The sequence below is a fragment of the Salarias fasciatus genome, chromosome 10 (assembly GCF_902148845.1).
Source record: "Salarias fasciatus chromosome 10, fSalaFa1.1, whole genome shotgun sequence".
Lineage (NCBI taxonomy): Eukaryota > Metazoa > Chordata > Actinopteri > Blenniiformes > Blenniidae > Salarias > Salarias fasciatus.
The window spans coordinates 5,438,631-5,458,141 of NC_043754.1; the positions used below are offsets into that span (position 1 = coordinate 5,438,631).

The window sequence follows — 19,511 nt, forward strand, 5'->3', positions numbered from 1 at the left end:
GTGTTTTTTTACACGTCAGGAAGTGGTAGTTAGGTGACACGTGGGCGCCGCTGTCTGCAGGCACAAAACGCAGCTCTGATGTAGCTGCTGGCTTCCCCGTGTCAAATACTTCTTCCTGGGGTCTGTTCGGCGCGCACGTCAAAAAGTCAAACTGACTCACCAGCTCACTTTCTCCTGCGGTCGCCTTAGCAATAACCACTGGTGTGTTTTCCTCTCGATTCTCCACTTTGCTCACTCACTATTTGTGCCAGTCTGGAGGCTCGACTGCATATCTGGTGCTCGGCGTGCGTCACGGCCAGTCCGTCACACTCGTGTGCTAAACCTCAGCTCCGGAGCCGAGGCGCTGAGCGGTGACGCACTCGGAGTGTCCTGTGCAGGAAGTTTGGTGGAGGAGTGAGAAACTCCCGGTCATTCGCCACTCAGAGGACAGTCATGACCCCAAAAGTTGCATGAAGTCGACCACGGTGACTGGCTGCCTCTGGGGCCGCATCTTTCTAATCCTTTTTGGCAGGATCTGTGTGTGTGTGTGTGTGTGTGTTTACAGGCTGTATTGTACTCTTACTCACCTCAATACAACTGAGATTCACCAAACAATCTATCGACCATGTTTTGAATTGAAAAAAACAAGAATAAACCTCCACAAATAAATGGCCCTGCCTTGTGTGTCCTCGCTGCGAGGTGGAAGTGCTTTCCTCATCTACACCCTGCCTCCAACTTGGACTATTATTTCAGTGACGTTGTTGCATTATCAGAACCAAAGCGCCTGACTCACAAAGTGTTTCAAAGCGGCGTAACTGTGTCAGTGGGACGACTGCACAATATAGAATGATTTATTTGATGTGCAGAAACAATAATGTGCCAGCCTCTGGGCCTCATTCCCAGAATTTGGATTTATTTATACAATGCCACTCCTGGTCTGTCTTTTGAAAAGCTTTCTTTGCACATGGAGGTAACTCGCTGCGTCTTTCATCGGGCTTTGACGATAGTTTACAATTTCCATTTAGGGACGAAAACAAAAAAACAGGGTCATTCCGGTGTTGAAACACAGCTGTGTTTAGCTGCCAGCCTGTCAGCTCCTGACGGAGGATGTCCAAGATCGGTTTGATCTACTCATCAAAGAGTTCCACTGCTTTTATTAATGTAATCCAGGCTGCGAGCCAGCAATGCGACAATAAAACACAATGCGAACACACAACATTGAGGCTCTGTGCTTCCTCTCAACACTTCTCTGGAATCAAAGCGCATGGGGAAAGTTGAACAGTGGGACAGGTTGTGATACGCACTGTGGCTGTGATGTTGTTACAGTGGGTTTTCATGTGTTGTCTTTGCATAAGAGCCTCTTCTCCCTGCTTCCTCCGCACTCAGCTGAGAGCCGGCCTCTGCGGAGTCACTATTTAACTTCAGAAAATGCTCACCCTCAAATTGAGCGGTGCTTGACAGTCTGCGGTGAATCCTGTTTCACGCTCCATTGAATAAGCACTTTTATTCAGACCGATTCTTAAGGTGTATGTGCTTTTTAAGGGGAGGGTGGAGGGTGGCTCGCACCGACCTTGAGAGGCACCCCGTCGTCCCATTTTCTCACCTCCCGGCCAATCGCATACAGTAGCACCGGGCCCTCCTGGGACCCTGGAGATTTACTAGAAAATGCCACTGACAGCCTGAAGAGCAGTGGTGAAATCACAACTGTGTTCACCAGCCCTCCTGAGACGTGCACTAAAAGCTCCTCTTGTACCTCACTTTGCACTGGCCTACTTAAAGCGAGAACTGAAGCGGCGTCTGAATGCATCGAGTGTGTATGAATGAGGCGCTGAAGCGCTGCGTGCCAGATTTACGGCCTGGGCGAAATCTTAAACACCGCCGCCGCCCCCCTCCCTTCCCCTTCAATCGTCACACAGAGGGTGTTGTCGGGTGAGTCTTACCAGGCCGATCAGGTAGGGGCTCCCAGCGTCACCCAGGAGATGCGAGGTGAAGCTCTGAAAGGCGACCGCCGTGGCTCTCCGCGTGGGAATAACAACAAACTGGGGGTGAAAAATACAAGAGACGGCAGAAGACAGGGGTGTCAAACTCATCACTCTCGTCAGAAACGGCCTGCATGTGTCTGCACGCCCACGCCGCAGTCTCCAGTCTAATGAAGGAGCGGGCCGGCAGGCACCGCCACCTTACCGGAAGACTAATTTCCTTGGGCTCCTTGTTTTGAACTGACACCAGAACACATGGAGAAACTGCCTGTCTTAGTTTGTTTGTCGGCACATGAATCGTTCTCAGTCAACCGGCAATCATCATCCCCGCCCGAGCCGTTCCCTCCAAAGTCCACTCACATGTCTCACAGCTGAAAATGGCATCTAATTGGTTGACCGCCATTTGGCGCAGCCTGCTGCCGGAGTTTCCAGTCAACCAGAGGATAAGTATAGGTTCCCCATACTCACCATTAAAATGTCTGCCGTTATGGCCCAGTTCAGGAAAAGCAGAGTCTCTCCGATGAAGATGCAAACCTACAGTGGAGAAGAGGAAATTTCAGGTTTAGTGGCGCTAATTAGGTTCGGCCAATTTCCACTGAGCGGAGAGGTGACATGACACCAGCAGCGGCGGCGGGAGGCGGGAGGCTACAGATCCCGCCGCGCTGTGTGGGAATCCAAGGCTGAACAAAAAGTGCTTTGGTTGCAGCGGTTAAAAAAAAAACAACATGTTATTATGCCGTGCCCCAATTACATGTGGATGTGCAGGGCCTTCATTTTGGTCCCGCTGGGCTGAAAAACAGCACAAGATGATAAGAATTGTTTATTCTTGTCAAAGCTATAAATTGAACGTGGAAAAAAAAAAACGCATTTTAACACTCGCCAAGTTTGCGTCCTGCAGCTGCAAAGATTCGAATTTACGAGCGTTTCCTACATGGGTGGGGCAGAAAAGGTAAACTTGAAATAACATAATGGAGGTTACACACAGGCTGCTGTGAGCGTACGGGTTGGAAGCAGCTGGTTTCGTGTAGTCGGCCAGATTCTTCAAGACAAACCCAGAGGGATTTTCTTGCAGCGGAGCCCCGCGGATCTGTACCGACCATTTTCATCCGACACGGCTTTAACGCGGCCGATTGATGTGTGTTTCCTGCTGGGGGAATAACCCGTCTGCTGGCGTGCCAGACCTACAGTAAAGTACAGAAGGCGAGGAGAGGAAGCCTTGACGGGAAAGTGGTCGACAAGTCTGATCTGTGAGCTGCGAACCAGACACCGTGACCGACATGTTGCCTCTCAGAAGAGAGAGGCGCAGCCTTCGCTCAGATTAGCCGCGTGTTGGCGAAACAACAGCTGCGAGAGGTCGATCGGCCCCGGCCGGGCAGCGCCCGCCGCTCAATGCACGTCACGCCTTATAATATGACACATCTGTCAGCTCCTCGCCGTGAAACTCGAGTTGATCACTTACAACTGCTGCTGTACTGATGATTTAATACTGCACTGTAAAGTAGTCCAAACGGGGGGGGGGGTCGTGCTTGAAGTCTATGAACATTACTGTTGAAAACGAACAGGTTTCTGGTGTGTTTTCTCCAGGCGAACACCAGACACCTGCATCTCCAAGTGATTTAGACACAAATAGAAGCCAGGTGTCTCGTCAGTCCATTAGTGGAACGTGAAGCTAATTTCTGTATGAAATTGACTTGGACATGTAATTATAATGGATACTTCCACCAGTCCCAGTTCACTGATGAGGCCATCCTGCTGTCAGACACGTGACGAACGTGAGCCTGCGACCTAATGAGACTTTGTAGAAACCTTATTCATTAAGAAAACAATTATATGAGCCACTTTTTGCCACTTAGCAACTAATTAACTAGCATTTCTTTAATGACTAGACGGTATTAATTGAGTAATTATTAGAGGTAATTAGTTTTCTGATTGACATTACGTGTTGTCTCATGAATCAGTCTCCAGCTGGCCCCACAGCCTCGCATACAGACATAAATATATGTTTTGAGTCTCCTTTCCTATAAATTACCTACAGAAGTGGGTCGATCGGCTTCCCAGGGAAAGTTGAGGTCACATATTTAGGATGTGGGAGCATGTTTCTTATCTTCTCTTACACGCATGGGAAATATTTTCCAGTTTTCCACCAATATTGCCGGTCAACTTGTTGAGGGTCAGTTCCTATTCCTTTGTCACTGATAAGACTGAAAAATGTGTGCGTGGAAAGTACAACAGCCTAAAGGGCATTGTTTTCAGGCAGGGGTTGTTAAGTTGCACCCTTTCCTGTTTTATAAAACAATTAGTCTCACCAGCTCGCCGCGCTCAGCCTTCCAAGATTGTTAACTTTTGGCCAGACGAGGTGTGACCGTCGGCCACCTGCAGCAGCTCCTGAGCCTTTCTCAATCTAACCCGCAATTAGAGCTTTTCATTATGAGACGAAACACCCACTCACTGCCTCTGGGCCTGCGGCGAGCAGCGATCAGGCACGGTGTTCGCTTACTTATTTGTTCAAACCCAGTACTGATGAGCTTTTACAAAGCTTTCTCCCGTTAGATTGGCTACCGGACTTTCTCTTTTTAATCTCAGCCCTCAAGGCTGATCCATAATTCACATAGTAATATCGCGTTTCATCTGGGGGGCAGTCTGTCGGAAGGTATAATGAGACACAATCATAAGTCCCTCGACTGCAGACACAATAAATTTGAGCGTTAGAGGAAATGGGCCTCACGTAAGCGCCGACGATGCTCTTCTTGGCCACCACGAAGATGAGGCAGATGAAGATGGCCGAGCCCAGCATGCTGACGGCGCACACCAGCGGGTCGGCCCGTTCCGTCTTCTGGCGGCAGAGCCGAGTGGTGGCGGCCCCGATGACCACTCCCAGGAGGCCCGTCACACAGGTGATCGCCCCGAAGATTAGGCTGGAGGGAAGGGAACATCAGATTTAGATCATGCCGTAGCATGCAGCAGCTCGGTGAGAAATCCACCGGACGAGCTAAACTAAGGTGTAAATATACCCATTCATTCAAAATTACAGAAAAAAAAGTTTAGTTTCTGAGAAGCTATCGTATTGCCTATATAGCGCTGGGATATAATCTTTTCATGTAACATAAACCAAACAGCGGCTCTGTTTTCAATCATGAGCCACCCACCTGTCCGTGCTGCTGCAGATCTCTTTAGTGCAGGGCTCCACTGTCTTCTGCACCACCTGCGCTCGGGCCAGGTACAGAGGAATCCACATCCCGAACGCACCTGTGGCGAAGGACACTGCAGCCGACGCCAGGGAGGAGAAAACGTAGCTCCGGCTGAGAAACAAGAAGCACACATAAATCGGCGCAGGTGATTATCTCCATTTATGAAGGAAAAAAAAACAAAAACCAAACGAGCTGCTGTTATCTGTCATGTAATCGCAAACATCTCACATGCTCTTTCCTCATGCAAAACACATCTGATAACAACTGCAAACACAGACAATGAATGGTTCTGTGAGGCCTCTGTGGATGCACAAGGGAACTTTTATCTGGACTTCAATGCTAAACAGCAGCTACACTGAAACAGATATATAGCCCAGACTGACAGGTTCATGGCCGCAGACAAAAATAACACACTTTTCATGTTTCCAGAGGTGGTGAATGTGGGAGACTGTTTGCAGCAAAAAGCTCACTCTGCACATGATGTGGCCGCTCACCCAAAATTGTTGCAATAAATCCATGTATAGAGTTTATAACTATTTTTTTTAAAGAGACACGTGGCCCACAGCTCCATGGAAAACAAGGGGCCACAGTGTGACAGAGGCAGCTCAGCAGTGCTGCAGGGTGGCGGAGAGCCGCTGACACTGCCTCACTGTGTCTGCTGTTGACATTTCCCTGAATAGAATGGTAAATAAAGGCCGGCTGAGGGTGAGTGTATGCAAATATGTGAGCATGTTTCTACAGGACTCCACTGGTGACTGGGATTAATCTGCCACTGATCAGCAATGTATGTTATGCATCCACAATAGAGAGGGGATTTTTTTTTTCTAGTTCAACACATACATATAAATCAACATGTATAAAATACATTTGACCTGCTGGTTTAATGTACTGTCTGTGATCGACAAGCATCGCATGTTTAAGGTTTGACGAAGATCATTATATCCCTGCAGGATGACTTTAGTTCTGTTTGTGAAAAGGAGGCATTTGTGAAAGCTGAAAGAAATCATCAATATCAAGCTTTGTCAGAAAAATCCTCTCAGAATTCTGACAGGAAGATACTGTAACCATAAGTCTATTGTTAACTCTGCTATTTATTTAGACCTAAACTTTTGTTTGAGTCTGGTTTTGCAGAGTTTTCATCTTGTTAGAAGTGAAATGGTTGGTTTTTTTTTTATCTCTGTGAATGTGCCATGATAGGACTATGTTGTTCCTTCACACTAGATGAAACTGAATTGAGCAGACAAAACCCATTGTCCATGATTTTTCTTGTTCATTGTCTCCTTTATTCCTCACGATGGCTTAACTATTGTCTATTTATAATAACTTGTCAATGCATTGAATTTGTTCCCAGACAATGAAGCAGTTTCACATCTTCATATTGTAACTTTTTAGCTACAGTGATTGAAAAATGTTTATTAATATGAGCTCAAAGCTACAAAGAAATTGCTTCAAAGGAATGAATAAATTGTGAAATGAGCGGCAGGAATTCAAATCGATTCTCTGTCATTCAGCTGTATAGATATTTCTTTGTGGTCTTCTGGGAGCATTGCAAACTGAATCTGCTGTGAACACTCATCACTCATCGGACAAACAATTTCCCAATCTGTGCTCGGGTGCGGGCCTTACTTCTTAGCGAGTGCTTTCATGTCACAGAGCCAGGAGGTGCGGGTCTTGATGCGTCCTCCCATCTGGTCGGCGCTGCCCCTCTTGGGCTCGGGCACGAACAGCAGGATCAGGGTCCCTGCCGTGATGCCGAGGAGCGGGGACACCTGAGGGGGATGACAGATCAACCAGTCAATCACGCCGGGTGTAGTTTTGGGGACTCGAATGGCGTTGAGACACGGCGGTGGTGGGAGCGGCTCGGGGGAACAAAGAAGCGCGTGTTTACTGTCTGAATGGACGGCCGCTGTGTTTGCCGTGTCACGCCTGACATCCTATACAAGCCCGCTGACAGTCTGAACATTCCCTCTGCTCAGTCTTGTGGCTCGGTGTGTATTTATACGTGGGTGTGGGCTTCTCTGCGATTGTACACATACAGGAGTCGAGGAGGGCTTTCTGGCTTCGGGAGCTGCTTTGTGAGCTCCGCACAGAGCGGAAACCCTCAGAGGTGCCCGTCGGCTTTTGTGCTCGCCGTCACCTTTTATGGGCCGAGGGGGGTAGCATGTTTGTACCTGTGCGCAGGGGCGATGCGGAGACAAAAACACAGGACGGGATGAGCAAGGGTGGGATTTGTTCTCGTAAAACAAATTGCTCACAAAAGCAAAACCAATTTTGTGTGTCGAGGGAAATTCATCATTTTATATTTCGTCGCTCATAAAAGTCCATTTATATGCATAAGCACTGTGGCGCTGTGAAATGTGCATGTGCAAGGTTGTGTGTGTGTGTGTGTGTTCGAGTGAGAGCGCATCCTTTGAGTTTTTCATTACGGGGAGAATTCTGCGTGTGATGCGGCTCATAACGGGCTCGATAATGGGGCTGAACGCAGCATCTATAGTCTCAGAGGAGTGAGGATCACGCCAACACGGATAATTTCCTTTCCAATATTGTGTGTTCTTGCCTGCAATCTTGTATCAAACTATTTAATTGGATCGACGTCTGCATCCAACGATGTGCTTTAAAGCGCGGCAGCTTCGTGGAAGAGAGCGCTCACTTCATCGAAGTGGAAAACAAACATCATCTCTTGGTTTTTACCGTAGTTTTGCTCTCGAGCCTCTTTATAATCATTCACTGAGACAGCGCAGGGCTGTGACCTTGACTCTCACAGAAAGGAGGGCGCTTTTTGTTGGCATTTTATAGGGAGGGCAATCAGAGAAATTAGCAGCTGCCCTCTCCTGGTCCTCATGTCTGTAGATCCGATCTGCCTCATTCCTTCTCTCCGGTGACATTTTCAGGAAGGTGTCTGGAACACGTCGGGCAAAAACAACCGGAAACGCTGCTGTGTTTTTTCCCCAAAAGCAGGAAATCGCTGCGCGGGACACCGTTTCATGTCTTGGTATTTGCTTCCTGCTGCGTGCCACGCCGGTGATTAATTGGCTTTGAGATTGTTTTATTGGAATGTCATTGGACATGCTTTGGAACAAACTGCCTTGACACCCAGTGTCAGGGTGACTTCATGTTTATTGTTTTCCCTGAAAGGTTTGTCGGTTCGTCAGATGAGCCCGGTCATAATTTGTTTTTAGAGATTTTAGAAGCTGAAGGCTGACGGGGCGTCTCTTTCATTGCTCGTCTACATCCGGGCTGGTATGCCTTATGGAGCAGTTTGCTTGGAAATGTTTTGTCTTGAGTAGTCATTGGAGTCCCAGTAAACAGAAAAAAAAAACGCACACCACTGATGTATGCGCCTGATTTAACACTTGTCCTCACCTAAGTATGCAGTGTGTGTATGCTGCAGCGAAAATGCTCCACTAAGGGTTTTTGTTTTAAAGCAATACTCCATCGGCAATTTTCTATAGATTTCTCTCGAGAGATGAAATTAACCTTTAATTGAAGGGGATTCGGGTTAATGCTCTTGGAACACATTTTCTGAGCCAGCTCGCAGCAACAAATGCCTCTTTGTGTGAAGTCAAACTGACGCCGAGCCCCTCCTTCGATCGCCGCCCTGCAAACAGGCAGCAAACCAGCTTCGGTTCCTCAAGTAATCAACAGTTCAATGAGATTACTCTTTGTTTGTTGTCTTCAGTGGTTGGACTCAATTAATGTAATTGAAAGAATCTCTAATTGACTGGGGGCTTTGTAAATAATTAATTTCAATTAATCAGATTTTCATTCTATCTCAGTATGTGATACTTTTCTTAATTGAATTTAGCAAATGAATGAATCAATAAAAAGAAAACAAAAACATTTTTAAATGTCTTTTTTACTTTATCGTTGGCATAAATTACTGGGATTAACCTGAACAGTGGCCTGACTGTGCTGGATAACAAACACCTTCATTGTTTTGGTGATTTGTTGATTCTTTGTTTTGGAGCAGCTGTGGTTTGGGTAGTAGAGTGGTCAACTCTCATTTGAGATGTTCCAGGCTCAATTCCACAACTCAAAGTGTTCTTAAGAAAGACACTATTTCAGGCTCAGAAATGGTCTCTTCTGTTCCATTTATTACCCTCCTGCTGTTTCTGGTCTGCTAAATCTGCTGCATCAGTGCGATCGATATGCAGGGATCTGAAATGCAATGCAATGCATTTCAGATCCTTCATCTATTAAAAAAAAACATAAATGAAAATAGAAGCTGAAACAAGCACAGACAGCAATTCATATAGTTTAAATGATTCTGTGTAGTCTTGTATATTAGTACATGAATACACAAATCTATATAAAAATCGAAGTAAGCCACTACCGTTTTTATTATTTAGTGCTTTTCCACTTTTCTTTTGCTTTAGAAGCCCCCAGAGTGCACGTCCAGCCCCATCCTGCCCGTCACGCAGTAACACTTTGTACCACAAGGTGGTGTGTTGAGTCAACATAGCCAATTCAGTAAACATCAAATCTCTTGACAACTAACTGAAGGAAACAGTGAAAATCCAGAAACACTCTAACGAGTCTGTTACTCATCACCACCGCCTAACGCACAGCAGCGGCTCGACTTGGTCCTGCTTAGTGCGTCTTTAAACAGACATTTGCTTAAATAATTACGTTACATAACACAGCAAGCCTGTAAAGAAGCACCTCGAATATGAATTTACTGCTCGGCCAGTCTGAACAATGAACGAAGCAGCAGAAACCACAACTCAGTGACCGCTGTCCAAAGCTTATGTTATTTTTCAGATTTCCTGCAGAGAAAAAGACACACACACACTCTCTCTCTCTCACTCACACACAGGCTGAGAAAGCACTGACACCGTGTTTTTCCACTGAACCTGACATTTATCCTGCTCTGCCACAGTCGACCTCCATGGGCAAAGAGTAATGAAAGATAAATGTGTTTACAGCCAGTGGGAGAGAAAAAGTTAGCAGCAGCCTTGATCGTTATTAGAAATGTACTCACCTCGCTGAGGCTACTGAATCTCAACTGAGCCTCTGCATCTTTTTTTTTTTTTTTTTTTTTTTTAACCATGCATCAGAAAGATGTTCATCATATATGGTTATTAAATTTTCAGAAGCATTTCGAGAAATGTTTTTTTTTTTCTGCTGGAGGCAGAGTTGCTGTTGGTGTGTGGGAGAGATGTTCAGCTTGCAGCTCTGCATTCTGTCACTTTGCAGTAACATCAGAGCCCAGATCGCCTGTTCAGCCATGTGCGCCTGCCGCCACACGTCCCTCTGACCCCCCCAGACCCCCAAACAGCAACTCCCATCTGGATTTGTGAGCATGTTTGTGTGCTGATGGTGGCGCTCTTACCCTCAGTGCCCAGTGCCAGTCTCCTGCAGCCACCTTGGCGCTGGAGCCCAGGATGTAACCGAGCCCACTGCGGAGAGACACAAAGACGGCATATCAGCAGGACAGCATGCCGCACATGCTCTTATCCATCAACATTCAGATCCAGTAATGCACTTCATGTATGAAGTCTACTCAGGAGTGTATTTTCAATCCCTAAAGCCTGGAAAACTTGCAGTTTGTTATCATGTTATCAATCAAGGTGCAGTGGTACCGTGATGGGGATGATCTAATTAAATGTTATATAAATGTTACATTAAATTTGTGTATTTATTCACAAAATTGCCATCAGAGAGTAAACACAGAAAAACACCTGAACTGTAACAGAAACCAGAGCATGAACACGATCGTCACATCTAAACTTTTAACAAATACTCAAATTTCTGAGCTATTTTAAGCAACATCAAAGAATTGGCTTACCACAAATAGTCTTTAAACAAAATGTTCTTTGTTACATTAAACTGTCGTGTTCTTGACCGGGAAGGAGTGTTATAAATTCAGGGTAATTAAAGGTTACTGGAACAGTAAACCAACAACTAAACCACTGAACTTTTCGAGAAATATCTCTGTAATCAGCGAAGATTGTTAAAATACACATCCAGCAGCTGAAATCTGAGTTGTAGAAGTTGTGGTTTTCTTAATGTCTGAATACAATTCTGCTAACCTCTCATTTAGGCTCAAGAGAGTGCGGCTTGCAAAAATATCAGTGTTATGTCTGTTTATAAATCATTCAACAAGTTAAGTATTGATTTGTTGATTACTTTATGACATTGGTGAAACATTAAGAGTCAAATTTTGTTTTTTTGGGATGAAATCAAGACAAATTTATCATGGAGTTCATCATGTGAAAGTGTGGATTAAGGTTAGATATTGTAGTAAAAGGATTGTCGTACAGTATCACACACTTTGCTTTGCTTGTGATTTCTCATGTGACTTTCTCATTTTATGCCACTGTATAATGGCCTAATCATATTTCTTCTTCTTTTTCTTAATTGCATTTAACCTTTAAAACAGTTTTGATGAAGGAATCTGAATGACGCTAATTTCACGTTTGGCCTAAAAAAATTCTTCTTTCCAGTTTTCTATGATTTCTTTCGGTTTTATGCAGGTGTCACGATAAGAGTATTTTTGTGAGATAGAACAGCTGCCGTTTTATGAAACAGAGCAAACAGTAAGTCTTGCCTAAGTTTGAAATATTTAGCTTTTGAACGGCGGTGTTGCAGGATCCAGCAGACTCCCACATGGAGCTCAAACCTTTGCCAAGAAGCAACGAAACTTCAGCCCGAAAATCTTCCACCTATCACCACTATTATGAACCTCATAAACACTTACAGACATTCGGCAAACGTCAATCAAACTTCCTGATTTCTCTCAACCTGTTTGTCTGCCTGTGTGCAGCCTGGAGCCAGGATACATCTTCCGTGAATACACTCTGACAGGCTTCGGCGATAGATTGATGATCAAATGAAAACAACGGCGGCTGCTTATCAGTAAATATGCTCAACCGGTTCATGCACACAAACACACGCTAATGGTGGAAACAGTGTGTGGTGGTGCTTCCATGGTGAGTTCTCCAGAAATAACAGCGCAGTGTAAACACACTCAGACAGCATATGATATTTCCAGTGGGTGAGTAACAGCTAATCTTATCAGCATCCACCCAGAGAGTGTTTGGAAAGTTCAGCACCAACAATAAAACTCCAGCTTGAAAAATACATTTGCATCAAACGTCAAACATGTCTGAGAGGTCAAGATGAAAAAATAAATGTATTTCCTCTAAATCAGGTCCAATTCTGGAGGTCATTTCCTGGAAATGGTCACAACAACCCGAGTAAAGACAAACAAGCAGGAGCCCAGATAGGATGTTTGACTGCAGTTTACTGAGGCTCCAGTCTTTCACCTTCTATTGTCTGTGTTGCCGGGCAGTTTACAGCGACCCAAACATTTTGCCAAAGTCAAAACAGGCCCGCTCAGAGGGTGGCTTGGTCTTTCCTTTCCTCATTTGTGCATCCTTCTGCCATTAAACCCTGACAGGACCCACACTTTAAGTTCATTATATAAGAATCCAACACCTCTTTTTTTTCTTTTTTCTTTGAAATAACAACTGAAGAGACAGGTTACATAAGAGCGCTAATGTAACATAATGTTAACGTCTACAGCGCTGCCCTACACGTCCTTTCTGAGTGATTCTGGATGCAGAAGCTGGAAAGCAGCGCAGCGGGCAGCAGCTCGGTCTCACGCTGTTCAGCGCTGAATATGACGGCAAACCTCGAGTGACTCCTCCGTGCTGCAGCCACCGGTACATTCATCTTTCATTACGTGACTTTGTTTGTTTTCTCCCTGTGGCCCTTTTTCTGATTGAATGCACTAAAAGGCCTGGATGGTTTGAGCTTCATAATATCTCACACTCCCGCATCCCCACGACACTTCTCTGAAAACCTGCCTCATCTCCTTTAAGAGTTCCTGAAAGAGCCTTTGTGATCACAGTGACCTTCCATTTTAAATTAGACTAATGTCGATTTTTGTTTTATTCTTTTACTTGTGACTGGTTGAAATGATGCAAAGGTTTGACATCTGCGCTGAAGTGTGGTTTCTTGGACTCCCAGAATAGAATTTTTATTCCTACATGTCTGCCTCTTACCTTCCGAGGGGGATGGCCAGGTAGAAGACGGAGAGCATCATGGTGCGGCTGTTATTAGTGAACAGGTCCCCGATGATGGTGGGGGAGATGGAGGAGTAGCTGGACTCTCCGATCCCCACCAGTCCTCTGGAGAGCACGAACAGCCAGTAGTACTGCAGAGGAAGGGGAAGAAAAGAAAGACGACAGTGGGATTTATTATGCAGCTCTGCAGGGGGAAAAAAAAAAAAGATAACAATGTCAATCCACCTGCCCTTTTGTCTTTCTCAGAGGTCACCAGGCTTATATATAAGTGAGACATTTACAATAATTAAAGATGAAATCTCACTTTAATTACAGTAAATAAGTCAAATAATAAGGCATTTGCACTAGTCGACTAAAAAACAGCCAGCTATGTGTTAAATTCTCTTAAAGGGAAGACCATTTCCACTCAGACTTTTAGCATTTTAATCTACCAAAGTTCATTCATTCAGTGCTGACTCATCATCACTGTGCGGTCGTGTGAAGGAAGTGTCACATTTTGGCTGCAGACACTTCCTGATACGAGTATATATCGTATAGTCCTCTGACAGAAGCTCAATCAACAATCCTGAAACTGATCTACTGGACTGCACTTAACAGATGCACGGATGCAGTTAATGCATCTTCTTGGATAAGGGTTTGCACTTGTGCAACATTACATGTGTGGAAGTAAAAAAAAAAAAAAAAAATCCTAATGCAGATCGTCTGATTTGGGAAAATTGAATCACTGTTGTGCATTCTGGTCAATCACATTTGATCAATCAGTAAATAAAAAAATAAGGAGCTAAAAAGCTTTAATGGAAGCGAGCATGCTGGCACCTGTGTAGGCAGCTGGATTGTTAACTGTTTCCATGGCGACCACTACTCTGGCTCTGTCTGCTGGTGAAGCTGCAGTGAAATCTGGCTTCTCCCCCCACAAACACACACACACACACACACACACACGCACACACACACACAAACACACACACACACGCACGCACGCACACACACACACACACACACACAGCAGAATGACACAAACTGCACATATTGGCCAGTAAATTATGTTCAGTCTGTTGGTCCGATGAGAGAAATATGCTGCATGTGTAAAAAAAAAAAAAAATTGGACCTTGAAACTAGATTTTGGAGCCACAATGAACTCTGAACACGTGAGCGAGGGGGTTTGTGTCAAAGAGAGGAGATTAATGAAGGGGCTCGAGGTAGACGTGACCCCGGAGATGACCCCAGCTCGCAGATATCACTCCGGGCTTCATGTTGGTAGACGGGACGTATTTTTACACACAAACATCAAAAGCCCCCTGGAGATTAAACCACACACACACACACACACACACACACACACACACACACACACACACACACACACACACACACCTCGCTCTGAGAAGACTCAAGGGAAACATCAAAAAAAGAAACTCCCTGCTGTGAAAATATATCCCATATTATATCCAACAATGTATGTTTACAGCTCCACTCTTCACAGCCTGCATTTTTCTTTTCCTGCAAAGTGTTGCGTTCGTAATTGATCCCGGCCGAGCTTTTCACTGTTGCACGTCTTTGTGTTTGTCACATTTCAAAATGATTCACAGACCATCTATTTTCTCCCCCTCGTGCCCCGTCATTTCGTGGGACCGTGATGGCAGTTCCCTTTTGAGTGTGCGGTCGCCACACTATCATCTTCACTTGGAAGAGATACGTGAATCAAAGTGACAATGCCAAAAAAAACTAATGCCAAGGAAACGCCACAAAAATGTGGTTTTGGGGATAATGAGTACAGAAGTACAAAGATTGTTTTTCTTTAAAGGAGTTTTGGAAAATGTAGATTTTAGTGTAAGATTTGCACTGAGGCCTGAGGGTGCATTGAGTTTAAAGTGCAGGAACCTTCTCGGCTCAAGCGTTACTCTCCGATTAGAGAAACCCCATGCCGACACAGGGAGAACGTGCAAACTCTGCACAGGAAAGAGTCTTAGTCCAGCCCCAAACTGGTAACATTGCAACCTGTACCATTTACACTCTTAATATTATAATCATCATAATTCAACAGATGTGTTCCTGCTTTCTTCCAAAATATTGATCCTGATGCAAACAATGAACTCATATCTTAAACGGCATTGATTGATTGGAGAAACGGGTACATTCCATTGTTTCACAGGCATGTAGGGATGTACTCCCCTGCATGTTTTTAGATGTCTCCTTGCTGCGGCAAACCTGATAGAAATTAGTGAGATATTTTCTGCAGAGCCTCTCCAAATGTTTTTTGTATCGGGAGAGCAGAGAGACGTCTTAAAAGCACCAACAGGTTTAAATAAACACTGGTGATTTCTGACTGCAGCATGAAATGTGTGGCTGAGTAGTTCAGGACATTTAGGAAAAGCAGCAATCCGTTAAAATTACTCACCCACTCACTTCAGTATGGGATCATTTCAGAAATCTCAGGACGTCTCAGTCATTATTTGAAGATACAAAAACAAAGCCTATTTCTATTTTCATGCAAATAAAATTACTACTACAGCGAATCTGGATACTCAGGTATTTTAATAACAAGCACAAACATATGTCTTTTAACCTGACACAACATTTTTACCATAATATGAAGTGCAAGTTTGTTGTGCTCTAATGAAGCAGGAAATGAATCGCATTCATCCATCTTCTGGACAGATTTACTGAAGTCAGGGTTGTGGGAAGCTTGACTGTTTTCGTTTCATACATCAAAATTGTAGATTGCTTTTCAATTCTTACGAATATCACATTTATGTACTCCATTTTGTTTGTTTTTTTTAATATATAGAGTAATGGCAAATTAAAGTTGTTCTTGTTTTTGCAACAGTGAAGCTGAAGGAAACAAACAAAAAAAGGAACAAAAGCAAATTGAAGAAATGAACAATGGAATGATCACTAAATTAGTGGCAGAATTCATTTTTATCACTTTTAAGCTCGAATGAGTCTTACTAAAAGGATTTTCTGAATCGGTTCCTAATTATTATTCACACTCATTTGATCTCCTCTCTGTTTATATATTTCATGTCTTTGCTCTGGAGATTTTTGATCATTTTCATGCCTGTCTTCCATTGTGAAGGACATTCAGCTGCTCTCACACGTTTCCTCTCAGAGATTTGGATCTCAGTATTCAGCCTGTTCGCTGTGTTTTCAGACGGCGACCTGCTTTCCTGCTGGTTGCATCATTTCATCTTCTCTGCCCTTCAGCTCACCTGCACCTACTTCTACCATCAAGGCCCTCCATATTTATATATAAGAGACAGCTTCCTCATTCACTCAGTTCAAAGCCCTATTTTTGACTTCTAACCTTCTGCTTTTGGAAATTCGTGTCTCGTTCCCATTTTTTCCCGTCTGCTGACCTCAGCCTCACAAGTGCACTTGTTTCATGTTAAACACAAGTGGACCTCAGACCGGCTCTCTGAGTCACGCAGTCGTGGCTCTTTTCTGAGGCGTGACGATGAAAGCTATCAAACGCCTCAGTTATAAACATCCTGAAATGATAAATTGTTCTCGGAGCTAAAATGTGATCAGTCTGTGCAGCCGGGACGGACTGAAACCGAGCTTATTATTCTTGTCTCGGCCTCTTTATATTCATGAGACTGAAAGAAGAGGTTTACGATTTGCCTTTTGATGGAGAAATAAAAATAAACTTTGATATAAAAGATGATAAAGACTCTTTTTTTCCCTGTGTTTGTGTGTAGCATCACCATAAAGTTTAGCATTCTGTCTGCAGGGCAGAGACGGCCAATAACGTGCTTCAAATTTCAAATAGTCCATAAAAGATCATCTCACAGAGATAAGTTGTGGTCATGCAGAAAAAGAGTGTGCAGGTTCGCTGAATTCTTTCTTATGTAAGATCTGTGTTCTATACCGGCTGCAAATCCCTCCAAAATACCCCAGAGTGTCTTAAATGCGTAATGATAGGACTCAGTTGTAAGTGGTCATTAACATTTCATTCCATGTCATGTCTTTCATGTCTCACGGCGACAGCGCCGTGGTGCTGTTACATAAGAGACATCCACTCTCGTCTGGTCTGATTGGCACTCTCAGCGACATGTCTGCAGGCCGGGGTTAAAGTTCAGGGCGGAAGGGCCGCGGGCGGCGAGGATCGTTCCTCGGCTCCTCGTCAGCAGTCAGGCGCATTCATCAGAATCCAAAAAGGCCCCCAATTTCAGCTCATCCATGAGGAGCCTGAAAGCATTTTGCAGCTCGGGCAAATGACTCCAGTCCCCCAGCGGATGAGTCTACTGGGGATTGAAGTCAAAGGACGCCGTCCTGAGAGCGTCAGCATCTCTGAGCTGTCACTCTCTGGCGCGGCTCCGGGCTGAGGAAGCATGGCGGCGACACGGCTTACTGACTGGAGACGCCGCAAGACTCCGAGCGGTCCAGATGAGCCATGCGCTGCATGAATTTCAAATATCTGTCCAGCAACTTTGAAGGGATTAATTTGAATTTTTAGTACAAACTATCCGTCAGGAGTGCATATTGTAACCTGCCCCCACATCCTCATGTCCACAAAGAAGAGCTTCTGCCTGTAACAGGATGTGGACGCTAAGACGGGAAACCCCTTCCCCCACTCCATCGCCCCCTCAAGAATATGCTTATTGTTTAATGCACGCAACACCTCCCAGCACACGGGAGCTTTTAGAGAAATCAAATCTAAATCCACTTGTCAGGCAGCAGTGAAACGGCAGTCTTATCTTTTAAAGTATTGTAATTGAGACAACTGTGAGGCACGGGCTTTCATTAGCTGATTGGCTGCTAGCCAGACAGAGAGAGAGAGAGAGGGAGAGAGAGAGAGAGAGAGGCAAGGGGACATAAAGAATATCCACAAAAGCAAAGCGGGTGTCCGACTTAATGAGCGTGTCATTTCATTTCACTTGCCTTAACATCAAGCATATCCAGATCATAACAGCATAATTAGCTCGTCAGAGCGGAGAGGGAGGACTAATGGAGGAACACCGCAGTGCCGGTGCCGCGTCTGTCCGTCAGAGTGCCGCCGTACCTCTTTACCGATGAAGGAGCTCGACAGGGTAACAATGGACCAGAAGAAAATGCCACAGCTCAGGATGACCTTTCTGTTGAAGCGGTCGCCCAGGTAACCGAAGATGGGAGCTGCCACCATGAAGCTACAGATGAAGACTGTGGGAGGAAGAAGAAGGGGGGGAAAAAAAAGAGTAAATCATTTTTGGAAATCACGGACTGTGACTGAAGCAGACATGTGTTTGTCAGTCGTGCATGGATTTAGCCGTTCGCCGTTCTCCTCGCATTCCGGAGCCAGGCGTCTCAATTCCCCAGTTCACTTATTAAGTCGGGACCTGTCCAGATCAGCCTTGTGATAGAGCTCAGTGAAGGACTGCCAGAGGACGCCTCCATTCAACTCCGACCAATTAGAGCGCCATTATACTTCACCTACATTTACTACAAGAAACCTGGCGAAAGGAAATTAAATACAGATCGGGGCACGCTGGCAAATGTCACCGTGGAAAATTGTACAAGATTCAATTTGTGAGGAGAGACAGGAATAGTAGGACTTTTGCAAATGTAGCACTGTGGAGCAGGGAGAAAAAAAAAACAAAAAAAAAAACATTTTGAAATATGGCCCTTAAGAGAGCGGGAGTTGGGGGAAAAAAAAAAGGATGCAGACGGCATTACACACTGCAAGTGTGATCAGATCAAACTAATCAAAAAGGAGGCGGGGAAAAAAAATGAATAAAGGAATTTGTCAGGGTTTAATGTGGCTCAGCTAGATTCACAATTAAACTAACTGCATGGAAAATTAATAATACACACGATTCTCTCTCACTCAGTCCCACAGAGGGGCCCATAGTGACAGCACAGCCATAAATAATTCCTCCATCTTAATTTCTTACAAGTGAACTCGTGTTTTCGAGAGAGCGGTCGCTTTGAAACGTGCTCCTTTAATTGGCCCTCTGCTGACTGGACAACTGGGCCCGGGTGCTTTCAGTCAACATTTACGAGGAGGGTCAACCCAAACACGCGTGCATTTTTAATGCATCTCCAACCGAGTTTTGTGCCTTTTTCAGGGAGGAGAAAGGGCAAGAGATGTTTCTCCTGACGGCAGCGGCGGGAGCTGGAGTGTTTTGACACATCATCAGCGTAAACATACAGGGGAGGAGAGGAGATGAGAGAGGAAAAGAGCGAGGAGGGAGGGGACGTTATATAAGATACGGGCATCGCAGTCCCACAGCTGCCGAGGCCAACCAACAGGAGCGGGGACAGTAATCAGATTAGAGCATAACTGTAGATTTCAACATGTGATGCTCGTCGGTAATAAAAGAGGAAAAGGATGTTCTGCTGAAACCCTGTTGGCGCTG

General features: G+C 44.9%; 1 protein-coding gene across 1 annotated transcript in view; it reads right to left on the reverse strand.

The window, feature by feature from the left end:
• Positions 1-19,511, reverse strand: part of spns2 (SPNS lysolipid transporter 2, sphingosine-1-phosphate) — a 66,937-nt gene that overhangs the window by 12,421 nt on the left and 35,005 nt on the right. Inside the window, exons 3-10 of the mRNA XM_030100310.1 lie at positions 18,179-18,315; positions 13,156-13,307; positions 10,479-10,545; positions 6,773-6,915; positions 5,105-5,257; positions 4,684-4,873; positions 2,427-2,492; positions 1,920-2,018 (exon numbers count right to left, since the gene is read on the reverse strand). Of these exons, the coding sequence (XP_029956170.1) occupies positions 1,920-2,018; positions 2,427-2,492; positions 4,684-4,873; positions 5,105-5,257; positions 6,773-6,915; positions 10,479-10,545; positions 13,156-13,307; positions 18,179-18,315 (1,007 nt within the window). The remainder of the gene's footprint in view (positions 1-1,919; positions 2,019-2,426; positions 2,493-4,683; positions 4,874-5,104; positions 5,258-6,772; positions 6,916-10,478; positions 10,546-13,155; positions 13,308-18,178; positions 18,316-19,511) is intronic.